Source organism: Phoenix dactylifera, unplaced genomic scaffold (assembly GCF_009389715.1).
Source record: "Phoenix dactylifera cultivar Barhee BC4 unplaced genomic scaffold, palm_55x_up_171113_PBpolish2nd_filt_p 000492F, whole genome shotgun sequence".
NCBI classification, from domain to species: domain Eukaryota; kingdom Viridiplantae; phylum Streptophyta; class Magnoliopsida; order Arecales; family Arecaceae; genus Phoenix; species Phoenix dactylifera.
Genome location: NW_024067912.1, coordinates 220,718 through 248,403, shown reverse-complemented (window position 1 = coordinate 248,403; position 27,686 = coordinate 220,718). Strand labels below are relative to the sequence as shown.

Here is a 27,686-nt window from a genome sequence, read left to right as displayed (position 1 = left end):
CAGGGCCAGCCATAGGAGGATTTCTTTAAGAATGTTCAATCTGGATTAACTATTCTTTTCTGCTCTTCTCATAATCAGTCAAGCCAGCTTGGATATTTCGCAATTTTCTTTGGACAAATGGGATAATTCTATATTCAATTTTTTTATTAAAAAAAGCAGCAGGAAGCATCTGGAAGAGAAGATGGACAACAGCAGAAAAAAAATCACAAGATCTTTAAAGCCAGAGTATTTTCATTGCATTTCTTTCATATTGTATTACCTCTCTAATACAACAAAGTATTTTATCTGTATACAAATTCCAAATGCAGCATTAAAAATTAAAAATTATTAAAAGATAAAATTTGAAGTATCATTGTCAAGAAAACAATGAGTACAACAAATCTCATGTATGTGAATTGCATGCTTTTTCCCTTTTCCTTTTTCCTGACTGAGTATAACTTCTGATTTGTTTACTCAAAAGTTGTGCATAATCCTAAACGTTTCAGTATACCGCTCAATAACCATCACTTTTAGTAAAGAATAAGAAAAAAACTGGTCGGTCCAAATCAGAATGAGCTTTGGTATTCCTTTATCAGTCTGAAGATCGCATTATCATCTAATGCATTTTCCAAACTTTCAAACAGGATGCCATCCATTCTTGCTTGAACACCATTAGCGGATGTCAGGTCTTGCAACACTCCCTTCACCGTCTGGTCCAGTCCAAATAAGGAATTTCCGATGCCACTTAATATTTCTGGTAAAGATGGCGAAGGTCTTGACACCTCAACTAACTTAACCTGGGTTCAAATTCAGAATAAAAGACATTTATTAAATCAGATTAGAAAGACATAATGTATCTAAGATTCCAATTTCTATGTAGACATGTCAAAAACATATAGTCACGACTACTGAGATGAAAATCAATGCATTAATCCTTCGTAAATTCAAAACATGAAAATGGGAATTAATGGAGCGTCCCAAATTCAGCATTAGGATTAATTTAGACGGGGCAAAGATTCGGAGTTCAGAAAATATGTGGGGTACAAGACAAAGGCTTGGAAATATTTGGATAATAATTACAAAAATAAACAAAAAAGACGAATTAAGGTATTATATTTATATTTATACATAGGATGCAGTTATAATAAATGGAGTCAAGAGACAACTTACATCCACTGTAAAGCTCAATGTTCTGGTGGCTGAAAAAATATAAATCTAAACTATGGGACGTAATCCACGAGGGCCTAAAATGTGCAAAAAAAAACAACTTGCTTAAGAAGGCCCTTGCCTATTTGTCAAGGGTGCCTCACAATCAACACACATTATTGTGTCACTAAAACATTATGCAAGGGAGGTCTCGATACATAAGCAAGAGGCCTCCAAAACATGTTAATTTTATATGTAGATATGTTTGGTCTTGTAGAATGCATTCAGTGGTTTAAATTTGAATTTTTCAGCCACCAACATTAAGTCTTTCAGTGATGTAAAGTCATCGCTTTACATACATACATACATGCACACAGTAACAGTAGCATAGGAAAGAGTGCACAGAACCAGTAGAAGTAATAAATAGGATTAATAATATGCTTTCTTGAATATCACAAACAATTTGGGGACAAATCATCAAAATTGATGAATCATTCAACAGTACTCAGTTTATTCAATTGTGAAACAATAACTTGAATTCCAAGCAAAAAATCAAGAATAAAATGAGAAATTTTAGTTATTTGGAGATTACCGTCATTATGATAAGAAGTGCCAATAATAAAGATGTTAACACAACAAGCCAGTAAATATTATCAAGTAGCTCTATAGTATCAACAACCGGACATCATATAGTTTATGAATTATCTTACGTCCTTGATTTTCAGCACTGCCCAAGGGAGGCTGCTTGTTGCAGAATTTTTAGCTCGTGTTCTGAAAGCTGTTAATCACTCATATGGAGAAACTACCTAGTATATCATTCAGTTCATTTGCTTTTTTCTATCAACTAAATTTTGCTACTGTTAGTCTGACACTCAAATCAGAAGTAAGCGATTTCCAGAACCAGTTGACCTCGATCAAATTTTATTATGCAGAAAAAGTAATGAAAATCTAGAAAGAAATTACAGACCTGACTATCCTGTGGTATATTTGCCCTGTGTTTTGCAATAGCAACTGCTCGGGAGAACCCACCAATGGCATCGACCAAACCTCTGGAAGCTGCATCTTTGCCACTCCACACCCTTCCTTGAGCAACCTCTTCCATCTGATCTACCTGGTCACAGAAGAATCATTTAGATGAGGATATGACTGAGAGATACACATATTAAAAAATATGTTATACTTACACTCATTGATCGTGAAAAGGCTGCTTTGTCTCGAAATTGTCTGTAAATATTCTGTGCGGATTTTGCAAAGAGTTCTGCTTCATCTGGTCTGTAAGAACCAAAAATATTTTAATTCTAATTTAATCTGCATAAGAAAGAAAACACAAAAATAATAGGTAACTCCAGCTGTGAAATGTGAGGTGAGTCTTACAAAGATTCCTGCCCTGACTGAATAAGGTCACCGTATCTTATTTTAAATGTTAGATGAGAACTAGTAAAGTTGTCAAAGATAGGCACTGCTCTTAAGGTTCCGCAAACAATGCAGCTCTTCCTTCATCTTGGTTATTCCTAGGGCTGAGCGGATCTGAACAAATATAACACTTCATACAGTTTACTTGGTAATCTAAATTTCCAGTCTCATTTTTCTGCAATCTAAAACCCTGCCATAGATAATTCTAGCAGAAAAAAAGGAAAACCTAGCAGGCATCATTGGAAGTGCTAAAAATATTAATACTTTGTCCAACTGATTGGTGATTAATGCTTAGAGTAATTGTTACTCAAACACACTTCTGCCAAAAGAAGCAAATTTCAGCAAGCGATACTGCTGTTAGACAACTGGAATCATTACCTGCTCCAGGCTTCCTGAGTAATGCAGCACTGGCTATCCTTGTCCATCCCTAACCACCCCTTCAACCCCAACCTACACAAAAAATGGGTCTATTTTTTGGAAAGAGAAACCAACCCAGAGCTCAGACTCCTTTTTAAAAAATTGAAGTAGGATGGGTTATTTTATCCCATGACTAAGCCTACGTATGACAACATTGTGATCTGTACGTGAATAGCAGGCTAGCTAAGCTAGTTAGGACTTACGAGTGTAGTCCAAGCCTCATTTTAACTTTCACTGGGATGACAATGTATTATAGACAATGTGGAGTGTTGGTCCCTCCAAGCTTTTGCAATGGTTCATGTTGAAGTTCTCTTTGCATGCTTGATTTTACATCGCAGTACTTTTGTATGGATTAAAATGATCTTTCATTGTAGAATAAGGCTTTGTTTGGCATTGTTGTTGCTAGTAGAATTTTGGAGAAGTATAGTTGTCACTAATAGAGCTTTGCCAAAACGCTATTTGTTGTTTGGTAACTATATTTCTAAAGTGCTATGAAACTTTAACATCTGTTTTATAACGAAACTGAAAAAAAGTTTTTAGTATAATAAAATGACAATAAAGAACGTTGCATAGAATAATATAGAATAGTATAATATAATGTAATATTACATATTATTATATCTTAAATTATTATTACATAGAATAATATTATTAAAAAAGAATATAATGTGATATAATATCATAATGTAATATAATATTATTATAAGATAGTGTAATATAATATTGTACAATATAGCATTAATAAGATGGTATAACATAAAATGGTATAATATATTATGATATGATACAATACATTATATAATATAATATAATAAAGTAACGTAACGTAATGTAATGTATCATTACAATGTAATTTAATATAATAAATTATTATAATATATGTAATAATAATATAACAAAATATGATGTATTTTTATAATGCAATATAATATTATATGTATAATATAATAATACAATATAATATGATAAGACATAATATACTATAATATAATATAGTAATGTATTATTATATTAGTATAACAATAATGAAACAATAATTTAATAATGTATTATAGATAATATAGCATAAAATAATATATCTATTATTGGTTTTTAATTATAATACATTATTATAATATAATGTAATATAATATTATATTGTATAGTATAATAAAATAATATAACATGATGATAATATACTATAATATAGTAATGTAGTATTATATTATTATAATAATATAATGCAATAACAATTTAACAATATATTATAAGATAATATAACATAATATAATATATCTATTATTAGTTTTTGATTATAATACAATATTGTGATATAATTATTATTCTTACATAGTATAATATTACTATAATATATGAATGCAATAATATTAGTTTAGTATATCATTATAATAATATTATGGACATTTTGGTCATGGACATTTTAGTCACTATGAAATTTCTATTAAAGCAAAAAAAGCTTCTAGACATTTGCCGAAAGCACTTTTGGAGAGAATCTCCTAAATAAAGCTTTTCCCAAATAGACTTTTTTCAGCTTTTTGAGGAACCTTCCATTTTTTTACCAAACACCACTATACGATCTAAAAGTACTTTTGAAGGGCCATAACACTTTCTGGCTCTCCAAAGGACATTTGATCAAGTTTCGCTAAAATCCGGATACATTTGCCTCAGAGACCCAAAAACTAAGGATCAAATATTTGTGCTCAAATCGAGCAAGCGATAATCCTGAACAATCACTTTTTGGGGGTTTAGTAATATTTGCATCTTTCAACAGTCTGACATGGCAGCATAACGCACAATCTATGGCTCCTTAAAAATAGAGTTCTCTACTTGCATCACGTGTCCAACCTTGACAATCAATTGGAGAATCTGATCAAAGAACAATTTAATGCAAGTTAACGGCATCTAAACTAAGAGTTGAGCTATATGCAGGTCAGACAATGTGGCATGAGATGCAAGCTTTCTGATAAGCAAGATTGTCGACTAGTAAAGTCACATCCATGTCAGGTGCCTAGGCAACATTATACTTGGGGGATTATAGTACAAGGGAACGGTAAGCAAGATTGTCAACTAGTAAAGTCACATCCATGTCAGGTGCCTAGGCAACATTATACTTTGGGGATTATAGTACAAGGGAACAGTAAGCAAACGAGTCATAGAATGGCTTGACCTAAGTCCTGGTAAGTCGCTAATGCTTCAGCCACTGAAAAATGTAAAGGTGCACAAGCAGAATCTCCAAAACTGCATAGTTATGCATCTATTGATCTTCAATAGATCCCTACTCACTAGAAGTGCCTTTTCTGCAGCAGAATCTCATGCAATGTTATACTCATTACAGCTTAGAGCCAAAAAGTGAAGAAGTTTGATTAGAGCTTAGGTGTAAATAGACTCCAAAGATTTTATGCAGATAAGAAACATAGGATCAGCTGCTAGCAGAACTTGCAGAAGTTCCATTTTTGTATAAACTAGCATATTGATTGGTTTGCAGATACAGTCATGCCAAATTCGAGTTCAATATATGAAATTCGTAGGTGCTTCCTCGTAAAATCCTAGATATGGATGCAAGTTAGTTTTTCAATTGAACGGAACTACCCAAAGGCCTAAAACAATGAAAAAGAAAGATTAAAAAAAACATTAACTAAATGAAGAGCTTGTTTGGTATTTGCTTAAAGAAGAGCAATTCTTGATTTTTTTTTTAAAATTGTTGTTTTTTTTAAGAACTTGTTCAAAAAGAAGTGTTTGGTAACATTCAATAACAAGTGCTTCTCACATAAGCTAAATAGTTTCCTTTCACATGAGCTAGAAAAACTAGTTTTTGGCTCCATGAAAAACCATAAATTATTTCCCCAAGAACAATCAGTTTGCCTTGCTTAAGGTGCACATAAATTAGGTAAAACTGAATCAACTAATTTAGATTTAAGCCTTCCAGATTATAAACAATCATCCTGAAAACCAAATATATTTAGGAAATGCTTTCATGTCGTGTTAGCAAACATCAAACAAGTGAAAAAGTTCTTATCTTCGAAGTATCTCCAGTGACAGCTTCACAAAAAGCCCTTCCAAGCAAAAGCAATAACAGACACGCCTCTAGTCCACAGGCAAATGCCTTCATTTTGCTAAATTCAACACATGCCCCAAATTTTTTAAATTCTCAGATTCTACCAACAATTTGGTTCCCCATAGCAACTATCTTGTATGAACGATGGAACAATTATTTTTCATTGCTCTGTACTCATCCTGCAATTAATCATTTTCTCTAGGCCTACCAAGAGAACTGCACCCAAAGGTTCACAGTCTTGAGCAATCTCACAACTGCCATCTCTTCCCCTCCTTTCCAGAAAGGTTTTCCTTTAGTCTCAATTGAACCTAAGAATTACAAAATTTGCTATAATGAAATGAGAAAGCTTCATAATATTTGTCTACTATCCCATGGCTTCAGTCAAAATTATGGCACTGACTCTGATGTTTTCTTCTAAGTGACCTCTCAGGAAGTTTACAAGAAGCCTCCTAGCCTTCCTTATCCTCCCACAATATCTCTATCATACATTATACTATTAACAGCCTATGGCAAACACCTAGTGCAAGATTTGAGTTGCTTCATCATGCTGTCCTCAAAATTGAGGCATTTCGAGATGTCATGATAATGCTATTATCTACTTGGTGTCCGTCCCATTGTATAACTTTTGTCACTCTACGAAGACTACAATTATTGCCACATTGGTGTTTTAAATCATTATTTAAAGTGCATCTTTAACATGAGTGCAGGATGACCAGGGGTACCTTCTTTGGCAGTAACTTCAGCCATTCATATTGAAAACATAATTAATAACGATATTATGCCTTTGTGATTGCTAAGCGAAAGCAACATTTTCAGATTGAAACATCTTAGATGCTTAAAGTAAATTAAATCTGCTTTTCATCTTATGTTATTGGTTATGAAGAAGTAATGTATATTCAACTTTATTAGCTCAATATGTCTATCTTTTGATACACGGACTATTCAGACAATAGTGGATATTCTTTTGACCAATTTTTTGCTCATAAATCCTACTCAATAGCCTCTGTTGGTGGATGGCCTTGCCTGCCTTAATTTCAGACAATGCACACACAGTTCATATCATGAACCAGTTAGTTAGAGCTTGTTGCACTGTTCACCCTATGGCTCTTGAGCTTTCTCACTGTCTATGGATCATCACCTGTCATCTTGTTGGCCAAAGCACCTACCTAACCCAAAACTGAAAAATTTACCGGACGAATTAGTTGATATTTAGACCAATAAACATTTACTTGGCCCATTGTTCTTCTGGGGTTAAAGCTGTCATACTGCAATGGCACCATATAAGATATAGTTCACTGCAGATACATGGGAAGCATGATGGATTTGGTTTTTGTTTTTAACTTTGTTTCCTCTCATCAGGTATGATTTATGAATGGTAACAATAGTTGGTAACTATAAAAGCAACAGATACCTAAGTGGACGTTGATCAGCAGCATTAAGCTCAGCAAATCTTCCTCTCGATATTATTTCCTTATTGAAGCCAATCCTTTCATAAAGCTTGTTTAAACTGAACTTCCCTGTTAAGTTCTAGTGTGTCAGAATCCACAGCTTGCAAAACAAGTACTCAAGCATAAAGATAAAAGATAGAAATCTCTAAGCAGACTTAGATTATCACATACAATCTGCTTTTAGCAAGGAAAGGTATTACCATGTCATTCAACAGATTTCAACAATGTGGGTTGTTTAAATGTATACCAACAATGAGTTTATCAAAATCAGCTCAGTTACAAAGAAAGAAGAAAGGTAAGTATAGATGAACTTTGTGTGCACCTTAGTTACAGAAACCTTGCAGATTCTTTTATTAGCCCAATCTCAAAGATTGATCACTTCAGCCCCATATACAAGTTAAAGGCAGCAAACAATCTAATCAACCTCAATCCTCATTAAATCCTTTTCCTTAATGCACCTATGCCCTTGCAGGCTATCCCTAATTGATCCTGCATCAGCTGGTCTTCCTCGTTCTCACTTATTAGTAATCCACTCAAATATTAGGCCCACAAGAATTTTTTCCACTTGTTCTTCAAGAAGTTACCACTTCTAAAATAATACTTGAAGAAGGTATTGGTCTTCAATCAACAGAAAAGTCTGCATCATATTCCACTTGGAATATTCTAGTCAAATAAAAAACCTGTGTAGCATGATGCCCTTTGTTTTTGCTTTAATACAGTGGTGGGATTTGGATCCGTCTGGTAAGGGGACCGAAAAAAGAAAAGATTGGGAAGGGGGTGCAGAGAGAGAGCTGGGTAGGACATGATGCGATTCAAAACAAAACCAGCAATATATAACTCCCTTTATTGTAGTTCATATTTCAAAAATCTGATTTCCATAGAAAAGGACTAAAGTGAGACTCGAGTCACAATATATATATATATATATATATATATATATATATATATATATATATAAGTTAAATTGGGCATTGCTGCAGGGACATCCTCCTTCACCTCAGAAGCAGAAGTCTCACGCTCGAGTCTTGGGTGGTGTATCCCCAAGAACTCTGACCTAGGTAATTTTAAATACAAGGTGACCCTCTCTCCTTTTATCTCAAAATAAAAAAGAAAGGAAAAGTCAACTATAAAGCAAGTACATAATCGCATAAGAAATAGGTAAAAATAGTACCCAAATAGCAAATACGGTGTATGATTACAAAAAAAACATTAAAGAGGTCCTACTATGGTTAGACTGAAACATAATCTCACAGATTAGATAATGATTTTATCCCCAGTAATTTTTCGACCAAAAATATTTAGATGCACAAAAATTACCCACAAAAAGAAAGGCCAGTCAAGTACAGAAATTCCAATATCCTAGGGTAGCAGCATCTCAGTAAATTAACCACAAGAAATATCAAGACATCAAATTCACCTGTGACTACTCCAATTGAACCAGTTAAAGTCAGATTCTCAGCAACAATTGTCTCTGCTGCCATAGCCATGTAATATCCACCACTTGCAGCAACATCAGACATTGATACAATCACAGGTTTAGAGGCAGCAAGAAGCTTGATCTCCCTCCACATCCTGAATTAAACAAAAACACAACCATTTAACTCTCGGAGTATAAAAATTTCAATAAAATTTGTTAACATTAAGCATAAACCAACATCAGACATTAAGAGAACAAATAAGTATGCATAGACGTCTGAAGATTTACATGTATCGAGTAAATAATACAAGGAGTAGACTGCATTATGTGCATATGAACCCATTTATACATCTCTTGCACATGTTTTAAATTCACTAAGGAATGAGAAATGTCAACATCCGTGCTAGAGTTATTATTTCATCTATAATAAAAAACACATCAACATCTATAATAAAAACACATCAAAATAAGGCTTTAAGTTTCTTTTTTTCATTATTCTTTCTTTTCAATTTTTCCCATTATCAGAAGTTATGATCTTTACTATTCTTTTTCTTCCACCATAGGTTCGCAATGTACCAAAAGATATCAGTACAGCACAATGAATCTAATATGGAAACCTGTTGCAGATTTAAACCTTGGTCACCACCTTCTTAGTCCAATTCTATTGCACAAGCTTTCCATGACCATTTATAGCTCAAGGCATCCTTGCCACTACAAGCACCCTAAAATGTTGAAACACTTCTAATAAAGGCAAAATCTGCCTCTACTTTTGTCATCGAATATCAGCTCCCATAAGTTGACTCATCTATGCTTACTTGCAAGCATCCTTGACTTGAGATTGATATTCTCTCACATTGTGCACTTTGTTCGTCCCTTCTGTAATTTGATATCTAGCCTTAGAATTTGTGAACCAACTTTATCAAGTATCTATCTAAAAAATCAAGCTGAAACGTAGATCACAAGAGAAATGTAGCATGCATAATAACAAAATGAAAATGCATCTAGAACCACGCATGTAACCAAAATGTAGGTCAAGGATATTAAGCAAAGCATTGTTTTAAGGAACAATTATGAAAAGTTAAATCATTACCTCTTTTTGCAGTAAGTGGAAATCCAAGAAATGATCAATTACACTTTGTATAGTAGGGAAAAGTGTCTTAGGTGGTAGTTTTTACTTCTTTTTTTCCAGCGTGCACAAGAGGGGGCAGGGGTTGATACAAGAAAAAATCACAAAATTTGAAAAATGAAAGGTGTAGAAATAACAACAAAATCAAGTCCAATGACCATAACAAGATGAAAAAGAGCCATAATTCTCCTACTAACCAAAACTAGACCAAGTCCGGTGAAAAGACACAGCATATGACACAACTGTTAAAGATGAATTGTGGAATCAAGAAGTATTGCTTCTAGTTTATGCAAGTCCTATGTCAATCATGAAAAGATATACAAGTTATTAATTACCACTTACAAATCAGAAGCAAGAGCATCACCTCCAGGGCTGTCAATTCGCAAGATAACAGCTTTATACCTTTTTGTGTCTGAAAGAAGAAACTGCTTAATTCAAAGCCTAGAAAACAAAGGACTAGAACATGAAGAACAATTCCGAAGGATGAAAATCAGAACACTTCTTAAGATAAAACAGTATTGGCTAGTATTTAATTTCCACAAAGATTGTAGAATAATTTACTAGATAAACTCAGCATAATGCTTCTGGTGTTAACGTTGAACTGATCATAGAATGGACTATGAAATTGTTCAATGACATGTACAAGCAACCAGCAAACCCTGGTGGTAAATAAGTAAATTTTTTGGAGTAGAGTATGTTAACTATCTTTTAGGAATTGTTTATGCATTTTGGTTTCTGTCAAGAAGATTGCCTATTAGTAGACTTATAAAAAGATAACAGAATCTACTACAACCCCATAGGCCAGCTTCATGCTAAAGGTATTCTGCAGCAAAGTTAAAAAATTATTATGTGGAGAACTCAGGAAGCTCCCTTGAGATACTAAAGCTGTGTCAGGAAAATCCTGTACCACCAGAATAGAACACCAAGAGTCAAGATGATCTCGGACTACCCGAATAGGCTAATGAATTTCATTTTTGGTGGAGATAAGGATACAGGTCAAGCATAGTTGTATGAAGCAGGTGGAAAAACCAGATGAAATAACATTGCAGGGTGCAAAGTTCTAGATAATGAGGAAACTGGAGTACCTAAGAAACACTTTAAGTAAAATCTTCACATTTGCTCAATAATATTAGTAGACAGGATGGTGTTTAACATCACTAATGAAGAAAAAAGAAGAAATGTGAGAGACATGGACATGGGAAAACAGGAAACAAAATAAAGGAAACAAACAATTCTTGCTATCAAGATGTCTCTATGACTAAAAATAATATATCAGTAGTCAATCGCTTGAAGGAAAATAAAATATTACAACTTCCCCCAAGTGGTAAGAGAACAGTTCACTTATTTTGTTGTTGGCTATTTTATCTCAACCTAAGTACAAAATTTATACCTGCATATACAGAAGTTTAATACATGGACCAAAACAAACAGCACTTTTCATTAGATTAGATGCATGGATGAACTCTTCCAAACATTTCTTTCAAGATGTGCTAATAGAATCTTGATGCGGCCAAGATGGTTGGATCACTGATGACTGTAGATGCCAATAGCAGGCCTCTTTAAAAGCACAATTAAACCCAAACATTAAATATTTTAAGTTGCAGAGTGTCAATATGATACCATGAAACTCTGTGGGATTTTATTCTAATCCCATGAAACTAGAAGTATGTATTCACTATTCAATTATTTGATAGTGACATCAAATCCTTTGCAAAATAATTTTTCCTCAGAGCACTGCAGTGGGCGAAAATTTGATTCCTATTTTCTGTTGGAGAAAAGCATCAACCTAGCGGATTGCACCTCTTTTCTGTATATCTTTCATCTACACATAAAAAACAATACTCAATGACCTGCATCTTCATGCTCTCCCTAGGTAAAGGCTGGATGACTGGAGTAGTTTAGATGACTCATGGTAAGTGATAGTAGGCATTTTTGTTATTCTATCCTTTTATATGTTGTATTTTTCTTCCTTCCAATTGGTAGTTGGAAAATGAGATGATGATTTATGTAGGTTTAACTTTTAAGTGTCACGTTTTTAGAGGCTGAAGGACTGTTTGGGCGGTCCTTTTGCTATATACATCAGGTTGATATTCTAGCAAAGGCAACAATTTTACTTCCAAAATAATATATTTGATTCATTCACATTCATGGCAATTCTCACATGGATGCTCTTCTAGCAGAAGTCAGCCACAAATTTAAGTCAAGAAAACTAGATGGTAAAAAATAAACAGCCATGTTAGTCACCAATCTTGTTGGAACGTAAATATTAACATCAGACACCATATCAACAAAGTAAAAAAGACATTTTCTTGAAATTAAGATGACAAACTAAATCTGCAATAATTGAACTGTCTGCACCACAAATTCGAGCAGATCGATACATTAAGTCTGAATATTCATACAGACAGTAGAAAAGAGAGAAGAACAGTGTAGTCAAATGTGACTTTTTGGTTGCATTTCCTATATGATGTGACTAATTTATGCACTACCTCACTCGTGAAAATCTATTTCTCCAAAAAGTACCAATACTTATGAATTCTAATAGCTACTTGATAAATTGTTCTTATACCAACTTCCTACTACCTTGGCATTCTGATTGTTCACACACAATTGGCTCTGGTAGTGTTAGTTCTCAGACAGTTCTATGCACTCATCCACTGACTAAAAACATCTTTCCGATAAAAAATTACCCAAGATGTAACCTATTTTTAACATTATATATTTGTTAGTAAATTGGCAAGGATAATGGTAACTGACATGCGAAGGATGTCAGTACCTTTTCTAGTGAAGTGCACAAAAACATAATTGTCCTCAGGAAAAAAGGTAAAGCTTGTACACATTTATGGTGATATGTCATAAGCTCATTGCAGTTCAATTACTAGGTTGTAACTGTATAAAGCAAAATAAAGTTTGTCAACCAAAAACAACTTAGTAACTATATGCCTCTAGTAGTGAAAATAGAGTAGATCAATGATAATCCTTTTAATTGTATTTGAAATCTGTACAAAGAGTTTCAATTGCAATAACATCATGCCCATCGTAAGGCCCCTCCTGCGATATTTTGGAATCATGAGGCACAACAGGAATCTTAATGATTTATGATATAAATATATATATATATGTATGAATGTATGTATACATGTGTTTTGGAAACACAAGGTACAACAGGAATCTTGAAGATTTATAATATATATGTATGCATGTATATACGTACGCATGTATGTACATACGTACGTACAAAAGATGTCAGTACCTTTCTAGTGAAGTGCACAAACAGGAATCTTGATGATTTATGATATATATACATACATATATATATATATATATATGTATGTATGTATGTATGTATGTATAATTATATTTACATGTATATATATATGTGTTTGTGTGTTGAAATAATTAAACACAACAGGAATCTTGAAGATTTATGTATGTATGTAAAAGCTGTTAACAGAGCAATTAACAGATTAATTGTCAATGTAGTATATAAAGCTGGACAGCAAGTATACCAACCTCTAACAGTACGGATCTTCTCAATTAGTTGTTCACCAACAATGCCAGAGCTTGGGATGCTTAATGGACTACGAGTACGACTAATGCTTCCAGAAGCTCTAATTATAGCGAATTGTTCTTTACCTTCCAACCCAAGTGTCCATTTTCTTACCCTAGAGTATTTACTGCAGTTAAAAAACAAAGAAAGAAAATTTAGTAATCCCTTGTTCAATTACCAACAGTGAAATGTTCAGACGAAGGCTTCATTTCTCATATCTAATGTTGTATGGAATACAGTTAAAAGAACCATATTCAAATTTTTTACCATGAGTAGTTGCTGGTCACAGTTACAGCCTACAGGTGAAAGTTTGGTTTAACCAGCAAAGCAACTACAAAATCCTACAGCAATATTAAGAAATTGTTCATACATTCCAAGGACTTTTTTATCAATTACCTATAATCACATAACAAATATTTTAGTACCCATAAGCTGTATTATGCTGTATGTTAAATGTATGCCATGGCTTTTTTCTTGCTATGAAACTACTAGATAAATTCGAGACAAATAAGGTCTCAGAGCACTGACACAAGATACAGTCCATAACCAGTAGGTCCAGAAAATAATATATATTTTAATAGATCGATCTGATCAAATGAGATATCAATGAAATGAATATCCAAGCTAACATAATACAATTTCTAAAAGGAAATGACTCCAAATAGACATGATATTTCATCAGTAGATTATTCAAAATTGCATAAATCAAGATTATGAAGAGACATGAGATTCAATCCACATGCTACTTCGTGTTTTTCTTAGTAATTCAGCATGTAGCAAATATCAGGGGAATCATTTTAAATCATTCACATGATGATGTTGCTTTCTGTCTTGTGAACTAGGCAGCATTTGTTTGCTACCTTTCATTTGTTTTGATACTAAAAGCCCTCTAAGAATGTCCCACTCATGGACATTAGCATATAATCTTTTACTGTTAAGGGCTCGCAGCCCCACACGGAGAGCCCGCACGGAGAACCGCACGCAAACACGGGGAATCGCGCGCGCGCGATTCTCTGCGCGTGGAACGCGCGATTCGCACCGCGTGGAACGCGCACAGGCGTAAGTGGGGGGACGTGTTTCCCCATTCGCGCCCGTGCCCCTGCGTGCGGGCGCGCTGCCCCGTGCACGGGCCTCTCTCCTTTTTTTTTTCTCCTCCTGTTCTTCTTGCCGACCCTTCTCCTCCTCTCCTTCCCGAACTGTCTCCTCTCCTTTCTTCCCCTCTCTCCTCTTCTCTTCTCCTCTCTTTCCCCCCTTCTCCCGCGAGCAAAGAAGGGGCCGGAACCGCACCGGAGAACGGGAGGAGGTAGGCTTCTTCTCCTTCTCCTCTCTCTCCTTTTTCCTCTTCTTTCTTCCTCTTTCTTCCTCTTCTTTCCTCTTCTTCCCCGATGCCGGTACCGGACTTGTACCAGTGCGAACCGCACCGGTTTGCACCAGTACTGGCATGGAGTCGGAACCGAATTCTGTGGCTATACCGTACCGGTGCTGGCCGGTACCGGTACGGTACAGGCTGAACCAGTCGGTTCCGACCGGTTCAGCAGACCATGCATAAAACAATGTGCCTGAGATCATTCTCTTCACAACTATGCACGTCCAGAAAATGGAGTTCACGATGCAAGATTGGAAGAAAATAGATTTTAATCTCAGAAATAATTTACTGAAAATATAATGATGCAACAGAACACGCATAAAGTAATACGCAGTTATCAAAGTTTGATCCTCCAATGGAGCATGTGACATTTCAATATCATAAAGATGAAATGTTTGTAAAAAACTCTTATGACTTGTTTGGATGCCTGATCAGAATAAATTAACCTTCAAGTCTGCCGCTATGATTACATTAAACTAGTGGTCGTGTAAACAAGAGAGCGATTGCACTAAAAGGTTTCTTTTTCTAAGAAAAAGGAGATAAAATGAGATTAGTTTAATGCAAAACATTGACAAAATGAACCTCTGTGATTCACTTTGATTTGTGAATCGGTCTTGGGATACAAGGTGTGGGCTCAAATGTCAGGAGATGAGACTCTGAAGAATAATGGCGCAAGAACATACCCATAGAACTCATGCTCACATAAATATTATGCTGAGAAAGGTAGAGAAGGTCCGGTTGATGAAACCCACACATCATCTAGATCTGAAATTCAACTCAGATCTGTCAGTCAAAAGACTTGTGTATTACATTTTGTGCACAGGAACAAATCTATATCCCAGGTTGAAGATGCTAATTATGGAGGAAAATCCTCAAGCTTCAATGTAGAAGAAAAGAGTCAGGAAGAAGAAGGAAATAGGAACAGACCCAACATTAGAAAGAACACCATTCATCCATCATCAATATCTTGGAGATGGCCTCATCCCTACATATTTTTGTCATAATTAAATCGAAAGGGAAGATCAAAATTTTACTCATACTCCAGCAACGGCAAAAGGTGACCAAAGCCAAAATGATACCTCAAGCATGTGAATGGTCATATATGTCAAGTATGTAATATAGCTCGACTGTTTTTTTATTAAAAGATAATTGAAAATTGTAATATATGTCAAACATGTGATAAAGCTTTACTTGGGATGAAGTTGGATTAATAATTTTGAAACATAAGAGAACACAGAATTCATGTCTTTACAATGCTGAAGAAGCCATAGATAGCGCATTAAAATTTGCTTTTCAAAGTATTTCCAATATTTTTTTGACTCGGATTTCATGACATCACTAATACAAGGAAAAGTAAGTGACATGAATTTTCAACATGCAGGGAAAACATAATAGTGGTTGCCAATGAATAAGCCAACTAAACCCTGACAATTATGGCTATTGATTCAAAAGAAAAAGAAAAAAGCAGCTGTAGAAATAATCACAGTGGCCTCTTGTTGCCTAAGGTGACAAGCCAAGAGGGGGCGGGGGTGAATTGGTTTTTGTTAATTTTCGATTCCTTAATTATGTTAATTGATGAGTAGGTGATTTAGAACAATGCACAATACAAATAACAAGAAGTATAGTGGTTCGGTGCTCTCCTATGCACCTACGTCCACTTCCCAAGCGACCTCTTGGGAATTCACTATAATCTCACGGATTACAGTTGGATTGTTTTCCGGGCTCACAGTCCAAAAACCTTTACACTTGGTTTTCCGGGATCACCAAAAACCTATGTTGGTTTTACGGACTCACCAACAAACCTTCACCGTTGGTTTTACGGGTTCACCAACAAACCTACACCGTTGATTTTACGGGCTCACCAACAAACCTTACAAGATTTTAAGAAGAGGAAGAAGGTTGAAACTCCTAGATGAGCAGATATAACAAATATAAGCTACAAAGAAGAGTTAGAATATAGTTATCACTTTAATATGGTTCTTCTCTTCTTTGTCAAGGAATGCTTCACTCTTCAAGGGTTGGTGGAGCTCTTAATGCCTCTTTTTGATCTGCTCAACCACTTCCTTTTGACTCTTGAATGAAGCACCTCGATGAAGAAAATTAGGGCTTTTGTCTTTCTTGGGTAAGCTTTGATATTTTGCAAAAGGATGATTTGCTCTGATGAATAGTGTCATTAGATTACTCCCCATTGGTTAGATTTAAAAAACTATCCGTTACTAGCAGTTGGGAGATCAAAAAGTACTTCTGCAGAACTAGCCGTTATGCTTCTGCCCATGCTGGGGTCGACCCAAACTTTCCTGGGGTCGACTCAAACCACTGTTCATCAGACTTGGGGTCGACTCAACTTCCAATGGGGTCGACTCCTGCTACAGTGGGGTCGACCCTCTCAGGGATCACAGAACCTTGTATTTCAGCTGTTTTTCACTGGAGTCGACTCAACTCTTTTTGGGGTCGACTCAAGCTACAGTGGGGTTGACTCAAGTTCCATTGGGGTCGACCCTCTCAAGAATTCCAGAGACACAGTTTTGAACGACATAGCCTTGGGGTCGACTCATGTTCAGTTGGGGTCGACTCAAGCATTCCTGGGGTCGGCTCCATCTGGGGTCGGCTCAAGGAAAGTTGGGGTCGGCCCTCTCAGTAAATTTCAGAGACTTGTTTTCTTGAGGCTTGAAGCTGGGGTCGACTCAAGCATACTTGGGGTCGACTCCACTACTGTTCATCCGTGCCATTTTCGCAGAGGTGTGCCTAATGGTTCCATGATGTGCCAGGGTCGACTCCACCTTTGTTGGGGTCGACTCATTCCATACTTTGCTGCATCTTAAGGTTAGACTCATCCATACAATCAATGAAATATACTTCAAGCAATTTTGAATATATGCCATGGTAGTGCTACATACTCTTAACAATGAAAATTACTATTTTGCCCTTAAGAGTACGTTTCACTTGAAACTTTGCTGAATTAGAATTTAGAATTCACTATCCCTTTTCTATCACAAATTTTATCTCATTATTAATCATTGAAAGACATCTTGATCTCATTCTTCTAATGTATCGAGAGTGTCGAACTCAGTAATGATGTATCATGTTAACTTGTAGTATTTAATTAGATATTTTCTCAATGGTTGTGTTAATCATCAAAATAACACTATCATTCTCACCTCTTTTTTTTTAACAAGCACCAGCACAATGATAACATTAAATTCACATCAAATGCAACTCCCTGCAACAATAACTTTCTATGATCTCCTGAAGACATTGATTACCTGTAATCAACGGAGAGAAGATTTTTCTTATCCTTTTGTCCCAGTCTCTCCTTCAACATTGACATAACCTGCATTATAAGATCAAGAAAAAATATAAAAGCAGTTTCTTATTATGAAAATGTTGTCACAACTACAGGAAGGAATGAGAAGCATTTAACAGTTCATCCTCCTATAATTAGAGCTGTGTCTGTTTCTTCGGTCATCCAATTCAATTGCAATGCAGTGAAAACAATACAAATATTTGCAATGTCACAGTTGGGTAGAGAACATCATCAGCCAAACTAAAAGGAATCATATGGCGATTGGCGATGTTTCATGAAGAGTTGAAATCAAGGTGGCTGTTGTAAAAGACTCTGGATTTCTAATCATGTTTCATTAGCTTCATTCTTTCTTGCACCATATGCAAAATGGGTTGTTCTGTATTGTTTGTGCCTTAACTATATAATCTTGACCCACAACGGTAGCATAATATGTATAACTAGACCAATCGTAGGCCACACGGAACATCTTAAAGTGATTAAGAATTCATCAGAAACATTTACATCATCGAAAACTAGAAAGAGGTAAAACTTCTAACGTTGTTATGAGTATAGTCTCCATCTAGTGACTCAATGTTCTTCATATAATCATGACTTCTCCCTATCTATGTATGCTAAGTAAAGGAGTCATTGTTTGTTATCTCATAAATCATTTTTTTGGGTTCTTGCTGGAGCACTCCCCATCACAATAACTCACAATGCCATTCTTAGGTGAATCAAATTTAACCAGTTGCATATGTGAAACAGGTGGTTCATGCATATTCAAGTGTCTGAAATTGATCCTGGTCACTCTTGTTCTACCCTATCTTTGCCTTCCTTAGCGTTCATATATAAAACTCTATGTGTCCCATGAGTCACTTGTATACTAGTAAATTGGCAATTGCATTAAAGTTTGGTTGTTATTTTCCAAACCATTGTTCTTACAAGATCTAAAGACTCGGATGATTTTCTGAGGTCACATGGTTGGAGGGCTGCACAATTAGAACTGGAGAACATGTCACATCAACTTAATAGTCACCATATTAATGGAACTGCCATCCAGGACATCATTTAATGGCATACACAAGACCTCATGTTAAGCCAATATTTTGTTATTGAAGTTGCATGGGGAGTTTTGGTTAGAAAGACACCTTACAACCTTTTCCAACAATGAAACTCTAAGAGGCAAAATATATATTTGTCCATCTAATATTCAGGTTTCAGAAGTTGCCTAATTTAGGAGGGTTCCAAGTTCCAACATTCAACTAATCAATTCTGGACATATTTGACAATACTTTATGAAGATTGATCCAGAATTGCCTAAGATCTTTAAATTCTTCATTGCCAAAATCAAGACTCAGCATATTGTTCAAGGATTTAAGTGCTGCTAGCACACCATCAAATGGTGAAGTCACTAAAAGCTTAATGCACAATATGAATCTCTACCTGATAAATCTTACAAACAATATGCTCAATAGTACCCTGAACAGTATATAAACCTACGAAATAATGTTCCTTATTTTTTTTTCATTGTTTTCTATTGGCGTTTGCTTCCATGTATTTTGCATTAGCAGTTTAGCACAATGGGGAGACAAGCTAGACGCTGACTAATTTAGCCAAGAAATGTCAAGGGTTAGGTATGTAAAAAGATTACATAATACAGCTACAGTACTCATTTGAAAAGAAAAATATATAAGAATAGAACATTAAGAATTATTGATATATTATAAGATTAAAGCATTGAAGTCTTCATTTATATTCGTGTGTTTCCATGTGCTTCACATTTCAGCTAATGTCTCAGGCAGAAATTTGCACCTCGTCATCATACATTGTATTTGTTATCCACCCTTCTTCTTTAAGCTTTTCAACTTGGTAAACTCCTGTGTTGATAAATTCCTCAATTTCTTCTCTTGTCTTTCCTGAAACAGAAGAAATTAAGCATCCTAGGAACCTGGCTTTCAAAACTGAACAAGATTTTAATAATTGGATAAGATAAATAAAATAACCTTGAGTTGAAGAAATTGTATCCAGCCAATTTCCATAAATACTATCAAGCAATGAAGTCAGCATTTCACAAACTTCTTTTGACATGCTTTTACGTGAAAGTTGGTCTCCAGCGCTTTTATATTTACCAATGCGCTGTATGTGTGGTTCAATTCCTACTTTCTCCAGAACCCCTGTAAAAATAAGTGTTCCTTCCAGTCAAATTAGAAAATTGAATTCCTGTTTAATCTGCAGGTAGAATCACTTCAACTACATGAAAATTTAAAATTAAGATTATTTCATTATTATATACACATCAGACTCATAACTTGGACAAAGTAGCCAATTCAGTTTTTAAATGTAGATAAACCATGGTCACTTGCAAATTAACGTAGACCCAACCATGATGACTTGATTGCTTTTTTTCATTTTATATTCACTCACTGAAAGTTTTCACATTTTTCTAACTATTTATTGATTTAATAATGTAACCTTTCTTTAGTGAGCACAAAACTAGGAGACAATATACCAAAAAATTTGGTCTCTTTTTCTATATTTTCTCCTTTTTCTTGACGTTAACCCATGTTTTCAAGAGAAGGCGACCACTGTTAATAGGTGCTGCCCGCAATCATTCGAGATAGTACGACCTAGAGATGGTGCCAAACAGCCATAATTCCAAGGCCCTAAACAGGAGCCGTGGGTATAAAATAAAGAAAAAGAAACCAATCACAATGAAACAGGAAGGAACAAAACTGAAAATCTGCTCTCCAAACAGGCAAACCAGTTGAATAAGTTTATTTTTAATAATAGCTGCAAGAGTTTCCTATGGCTTTAGTTCACAAACTCCTCCTGGACAAAACACCAAGCCATTTGTTTCTGAGAATGTCAGAATTTCCTTATCCACCCATGATCCTCGAGAAAAAAATAAAAAATGAGTTTCCATTATCTCCCTTGAATAGTCTGGAATGTAACTCAAAGTAACATTTCATGGGCTTTAAGTGATGATAGGTGGGATTTGACAGAGAAAGGGACCTTATATGAATCATGTCAAGCCATGTCAGAGCACTGATACTGTGAGGAGATACCAACACGAAGTGAAGTTAAATTCCTTTAATTATCCTCATAGCACATTCCTAGCTAGAAATGTGTTGAAGAGTTCGAAAGAGTGCCTACAATAAGGATGTGAAGTGAGACAAGAAACTACTGGGTGAACATTAGGAATCTCTGATAAAGCGAAGAAAACTTATACCACAAATTTCTATTTTTAACTCTTGCCATAAAAACAGAAACAAAGGATTATAATTTTAGCCACCTATTTTATTGAAAAATGCAAGTTTTATCTAGAGGACCCTGTAAAGGAAGAATTATGAGAAGCAAAAGATGAAAAAAAATCCAAAAGGAGGAAAGCTAGACCTACATGCACATGTAAGAAGACACTACCTGCCTCTGCCTGTAGGTCCAATAGGTAGGGTGTAAATAGCTACAAAAAGCTAACCACTTGGGAACTCTTCACAAATGGTAGTAGAAGCCCAGTTAAACTTATATGACATATTAACAAAATGTTTCCCATTTTTAACTTCCCCACCTATCTCAGACACCATGAGGCATAAAGAAAGAAGATATTACAGGAGAAAAATCTACTAAAATCAAAATATACAGTAAGAAATTAATTCCCTGCACTGGAATTGAAAGCCAATGAAGGCATGAAAAGTAGAGCAACGGAGAAGTAATATATCATAGTAGTGAGAGGATGTATGTCTGAGATCCCTTGGCAAAGTTGTGAGGTACAGGAAGAATATAAGGACTTTACTATCAAAGTAGAAAGGTTGCATTTGTTTGCCATTTTTCTTTGTCAAGTGGACTAGTTGCATTCTTCTTTGCATTACTTAGAGAAGGGACCCTTGAGATGCCTCAAAAAGATTGCTGAAACCGTCATATAAAGTGGAGAAGAGAGAACCAGCACTTAATTTTGAGCAGCAGTGACAAAAGTATATAAAATTCAAGCTACATCAGCTGATTTATACAGAGAAAGAGGTAATCATTTATTAGCTTGTAATATACCAATTCTCGTGTAAAGAGAGCCTTTACAGGTTCGAAAAGATCACCAACGGGTTAATTCCCTATCAAAAACACCACATGAAGTTTTTTTCACTAAAATTCTTTTTGGCTATAGGTTTTATGTGTATCCAACATGTTATTTGTTAATGGAATTGCATTTATTTTTTATTCAATATGACATTGTGCGCATTGTAAATACATATTTGCCAATGTCCTTTTATTGTTCAGAGAAGAAATTTATCTTTTGCAGTTACAAGCATAGAAAGGCACAAACATGACAAGAAAAAAAACATAAAGACATTCTAAATGCATTTACCCACAAAAGAAAAAAAGAAAAAGCAAATAAAAGATAAGAAATCTAAAAGCATAATTACTGTCCATTATCATTTAACATATTTTTGTAGGACAAGCTGAATAAACTTACCCCCAAGGAATGATGATTGAACTACCAAACCAAACAATGCAACATAAGCACCAGGTGGGACGTACAGCTCTCCGCAAGCACATGCAAGATAATACTCTTTCTCTCCACATATAGGAACATAGCTTACAATGAACTTTCCTACAAAGTTTATAAAACAGATTAGAATTAAAAAAAAAAAAAACAATGGGCAAAGTAACAAGTTGAGAATCATTTATAAAATCACAGTCACATATTTTTATAAGAACAATTAGTTTCACCATCATACGCTATGACTCTGTATAGAACTACATGAAATTAAAAACAATCTGTGATTAAACTCAACTCAACTAAAGCCTTGATCACAAACTAGGTGGGGTAAGCTAGACGAATCCTCTTTCCTCCGTTTCACTCGGTTTAGGGGCGCACTTTCTAAAAAATGGTGAGATATCAAGTCCTTTCTTACTACTTCATCCCATTTGATTTACGATCTACCTCTACCCTCCTTGTTCTTTCTATATGTATCAAATCACTCCTTTATATTGGTGATAGATCCATCTTCATTGTCTTAAGATGCTCGGCTCTCACTCGAGAGACCCAAGCTCAAGTCCTAGGATCAGAATTTTCACTTTTAACCCTGCCTATGTTGTGCTAACTCCACCTCTATTGTGCTTAATGTATAATACTTTGTACATAGTCAATTCCAAGCATAGACAAAGGACAAGGGTTTCCGTAGGTTGACAGCCAGCGTAAAACTATAATCACGTCCTATGAACACAAGCTTAAAGAGAAATAACAGTTTGCCATGGGGAGGGAAAAAATAGAAAAGAAAAGAAACACAACTACGTAACGAGGCATGGCCAAAATATGTGTAATGCTTACATCCATAGCTCATGTCTTTAAGTCAATACTATTTTCCACATAAATCAATGCTTCCCTTAAGTAAGGTTTTTAGGTTGTTCTAACTAATAACCATGGCATTAACTAATAAAGCACCACATTCTTTCTCTTTCTCGCCAAAAGATACATGAAATAGAGCTTTAATTATGAACCAGTCTTTTAATTTTAAACAACTTGATTTGTCAAAAGCCAATCAAGAGTATCCTTGTGATTGCATTGATGATATAAATCATCCTAATTTGTTAATCTCATGGTGACTCTTTCAACCATTGATGTGCGCAGACCTTGAACAACTATGTCAGCAACAACTACAAGGTAGACTGACTTCACAAAATGCAAACTACAGGTTCTTTCTCTCTTTAACATTTGAAGAGGGCTTTCCAACAATGCCTTACCATTGTTCACTCCTCAATGGGGCAGGGACTAGTAGCCTTCGAGAAGCAACTAGCTAACACTTACCACCATGGTTCGCCGTACTATTTGAACCATCCGGTTTAGGGCATAGCAAACTGAACTGATGGAGAATCAGGATTGTTCATCTTATTGGCTCGGTAAATTGGCCGAACTGGCTCTAATCTTAGTTTGCCATTTGATTGAATCGGCTCTAATAGTCCTCCCAGCTCGGCTTGATTAAGAACCCCCCTAGCTCGGCTCAGTTCAATTAAAACCCTTGGTAAAAATCTCTAAAAAGCCCATCTTCAACTTGCGATCTTTCGAGACCCACCCCTGCTGCTCGCAATCAGAGCCCCCCTAGCACTTGTGACCACCCAAAGCACTTCCCTACTCCATGCTTGCCCTCCTCCTCTCTCTCTCTCTCTCTCTCTCTCTCTCTCTCTCTCTCTCTCTCTCTCTCTCTCTCTACTCCAACCCTACAGCCAAGAAGTTAAAATGTCCTCCTAACGATAATGAGAGCTTTCGAGCCTTCTCTCTCTCTCTCTCAACCTTTCCCTCCCTTTCTTTCTCTCCCTCCCTTCCTCTACCTCTCCCTCTCTCTGAGACTCTCTCTCTCTTTTCTATCTCCTTCTCTCTCTACCCCTCCCTCTCGACTCTCCCTATTTCTGTACACCCTCCAGCACCGGTTCACTGAACCTTGCTTACCACCATCACTAGATAGTTAAAATTTTGGGGTTAACATTATAGATTTTTCCGACCCATCTGCCTACCTTTAAAGGCCAGCTACATATGAATTGTTTCTGCTTGAGATTTTCTGAGATTGATAACCTTATTTTATTATGTGCTGTAATTTTGTATTGAAGTGATGTTGGTTCTAACCTATCTTTCATTTTACATTCTCTCATAAATTTTTCAAGTGTAGTTCCAAGCAGCAAATCTACTCTTTTAGTGATGCAAGACAATTTGAGGGATTGTATGGAATAGGTGTCGGGCCCCAAAATAGGGTTGAATTAGGACTGCAAGCACTTCTATCACTTGCTGTCCAGAACTTGAAAACAGGACAGGTAACAACAGAATTTGAAATCAGGGACAAGGGTTGCTCAAGGAGAATCTTCTTCAGAGTTTGTCACACATAGAAGGATTAGCTGGATCAAAACCTAAGGTTTCTTAAGTCTTAATTGAATAATCCAACATAAAACCTACAACCAGATTTGATCAAATAATGCACACATGGACAGCGATATGATCTATTCATAGCACAGAAGAAGATCAACGAGTGAGTAATAGTTGAGAAGAACAGGGGAGAGCGAAGGCCAAACCTGGCCGACAATGATCCACACAAAAATAACTCAATAATCACCATAAATTCATCACTTTATATAGGCCCAAACTTTCCAAAGAACAATTAAAATTTAAATCCTAACAATTTCCTAAGTTATCCAAATTAATATATAACTAAACTATGACTCTTACACACCAATATTAATCAAAACATTACTCTAAACTAACTCTAAAAATGCCTGAGAAAAATATCTGAAAATATAATAAAATATTTTTTCCTCCATCACTTGGCTCGTAAGCAATAGGACCTACACAAGTTTGAACCGACTCTATCTCTAACTTCGTCAGTTGTCACTCTCTACACAGATAAGCAAAGCATTGGAAATGATCTTGTAAATTATTTCTGGTCTAACAATAAATTGATCTAAAAAAAGTGAGGGGAAAAGAAAAACATGACAGCAAGATGTAGATTAGTTATTTCATCAATGTATGATAATGTAAGAATAAAAACTAATATACAGACACAAGTATGTACCTGTAAACTATCAGCAAGTGATTTTATCAATAAATTGAGTGATTACAACACATTCTGTAATCAATAAACGTGGAACACACCAAGTTAACAAACGTACAAAATACCATTGTTACACATTTACCTGACTTCTTGAAATCCAGTATATGCCTTCGTATTTCATCAAGTTTGCCCCATCCACAGCTAAGAGGTTCTATTTGAAGATATATACCGGATATACGAGGATCATATGCTGCCTTAATAAAATTTTCACAAATTTTAGGTAGGGATAGCCCAGAAGCAAAGCGGCTTTTTAGCTGATCAGATATCTGCAACAAAATGAACAAATTCAATATTACAACAACTTCAAACATTCCATGCTTTATTTTTTTTTATAATCACGGTTACTTTTTCCCTAATGGTTTTGATGGCCCAAATGCAGCTTATCTATAAATTATGGATGTTAGATACTAATGAGGATTATCAAACATCATAAAAGCAGACATATACCTCAAAAAAAGAAAGGAAAAAAGGAGGAAAAAAATTCAACAAGAAGAAAAATCTAGACAGAAGAAAGAAGAATACGAACCCGTGACAAATTACAAAGAACATTAATTTGCACCAGCAGAAAAATTCTAGATGAAGTTCTATACAGAATGACAGCAAACAATAACATCAAATCACGGAAGAGAAATGTCTAATCGGTTTTACGATATTTTCTTTCTTGCTGTCAGACTCATATCCGCTCTTGAATTCCTCCGTAACGTGTTCATGATTCCCATATACAACAAACCCTACTAATCGACCAACTGAGGTCTGAGCACATCTTAAGAAAATATAGTAGAAGGGTTAAATTAACAGAGATGTGGATTTGTAAACGAAGAACACCCAATCCAATACAATCCAACCTGGCCGCGGAGTTTCATGGTGAGCACGCTGCCCTTCTTGACGCGCTCCCAGGGGAAAGCGAACAGCATCCGGAGCTTCACGACAAAGCTCTTCCACCAACCGAACTCCTCCATCTCGAACTCTCCAGTGGGAAGAACTCCATCCAATCCGGCCTTCTCCACCAAAACCCCATCACCGGGCCCGGAAGCAGCGGCGGTCGAAGGGGAAGACGGCGGGGCTCCATCGTCTTCTCCCCCAGCCTTGGACTCCTCCTTGTCCTCGTTGTTGGTTCTTGCGGTGGAGGAGGACTCGAGGGCTCGAACGGGGAAGATCCGGCGGGGGGAGGAGAGGGAGGAGCGGCGGAGGGGAGGAGGGCGAGAGGAGGAGGAGGGGAGGGAGGGGGAGAAATGGAGAAGAGGGGAGAGGGGGGGTTTGAAGGAGGAGGAGGCGAGGAAGGCGGAGAGATTCCTGCGACTGGCGCTGTGGTTAAGGGCATGGAGTTGGCCGTGGGGCGGTTTCAGAAGAAGGATCTTCGACATTTCTCAGATTACTGGAAGGAAACGCGCGCGCACTCAGTCCCTCCCTCCCTCCCGCTTTATCGGAGAGCGGGGGAGTTTGTAATAGGGATGGCAAAGGTCGCTTCGTCGCCACGTTATCGGGGATCCGGTCTTGGTTCTCTAGAATCGGGCATGGATTGGGTTTTTAGGGTGCAAACAGGTTGGTTCCGGAATACTGCTTGGGATTTTTGGCTACTCATATCTCCGGACCCAAATTATTATATGTGCCAACTCCGAATTCAAAATAATATGTGGATTTCGGATTGTTATCGCGAAATTCCATTGTCTTTTTGCGTGTGGTTTTGGCCGTGGTTTTGTAGCCGGCTCATTAGTGGATATGAGCAAAAGCATATTTTTGGTAGTTTCATGAACCTGATCGACCAAATTAATGCCATGGCATGCTTTAGAACATGCTAGCTTGTTGATTCAAGACCTCATCCAACAAGTCATAGTCTTTACATACTCTTTCTATTTAAGTCTCAGTGTTCTCGCTAGACTAAAAGTCCAATTCAATCATA

The 27,686-nt window shown here is 36.0% G+C and overlaps 1 protein-coding gene across 1 annotated transcript; it reads right to left on the bottom strand.

Annotated features, from left to right (window-relative positions):
- Positions 1 to 210: 210 nt before the first annotated feature.
- LOC120106225 (serine protease SPPA, chloroplastic-like) lies at positions 211 to 27,233 on the bottom strand. Its single transcript, XM_039119161.1, has 13 exons — positions 26,632 to 27,233; positions 25,869 to 26,052; positions 22,663 to 22,800; positions 20,204 to 20,374; positions 20,013 to 20,116; positions 18,181 to 18,248; positions 13,515 to 13,678; positions 10,344 to 10,413; positions 8,876 to 9,030; positions 7,422 to 7,527; positions 2,310 to 2,397; positions 2,093 to 2,236; positions 211 to 776 (listed from the first exon to the last, which is right to left on the bottom strand). The coding sequence occupies exons 1-13, from the start codon at positions 27,148 to 27,150 to the stop codon at positions 546 to 548; spliced, it is 2,142 nt and encodes a 713-aa protein (XP_038975089.1). The 5' UTR covers positions 27,151 to 27,233; the 3' UTR covers positions 211 to 545.
- Positions 27,234 to 27,686: the final 453 nt, after the last annotated feature.

Excerpts from the sequence above, each read along its gene's own strand:
- LOC120106225 (XM_039119161.1), bottom strand. The coding sequence starts at position 27,150 with ATGTCGAAGATCCTTCTTCTGAAACCGCCCCACGGCCAACTCCATGCC. Across the intron at positions 18,249-20,012 it reads ATACAATGTATGATGACGAG|GTTATGTCAATGTTGAAGGA; the intron begins GTGCAAATTTCT and ends CTTATAATGCAG. Across the intron at positions 9,031-10,343 it reads GATGCTCTTGCTTCTGATTT|GATGTGGAGGGAGATCAAGC; the intron begins GTAAGTGGTAAT and ends TGTTTAATTCAG.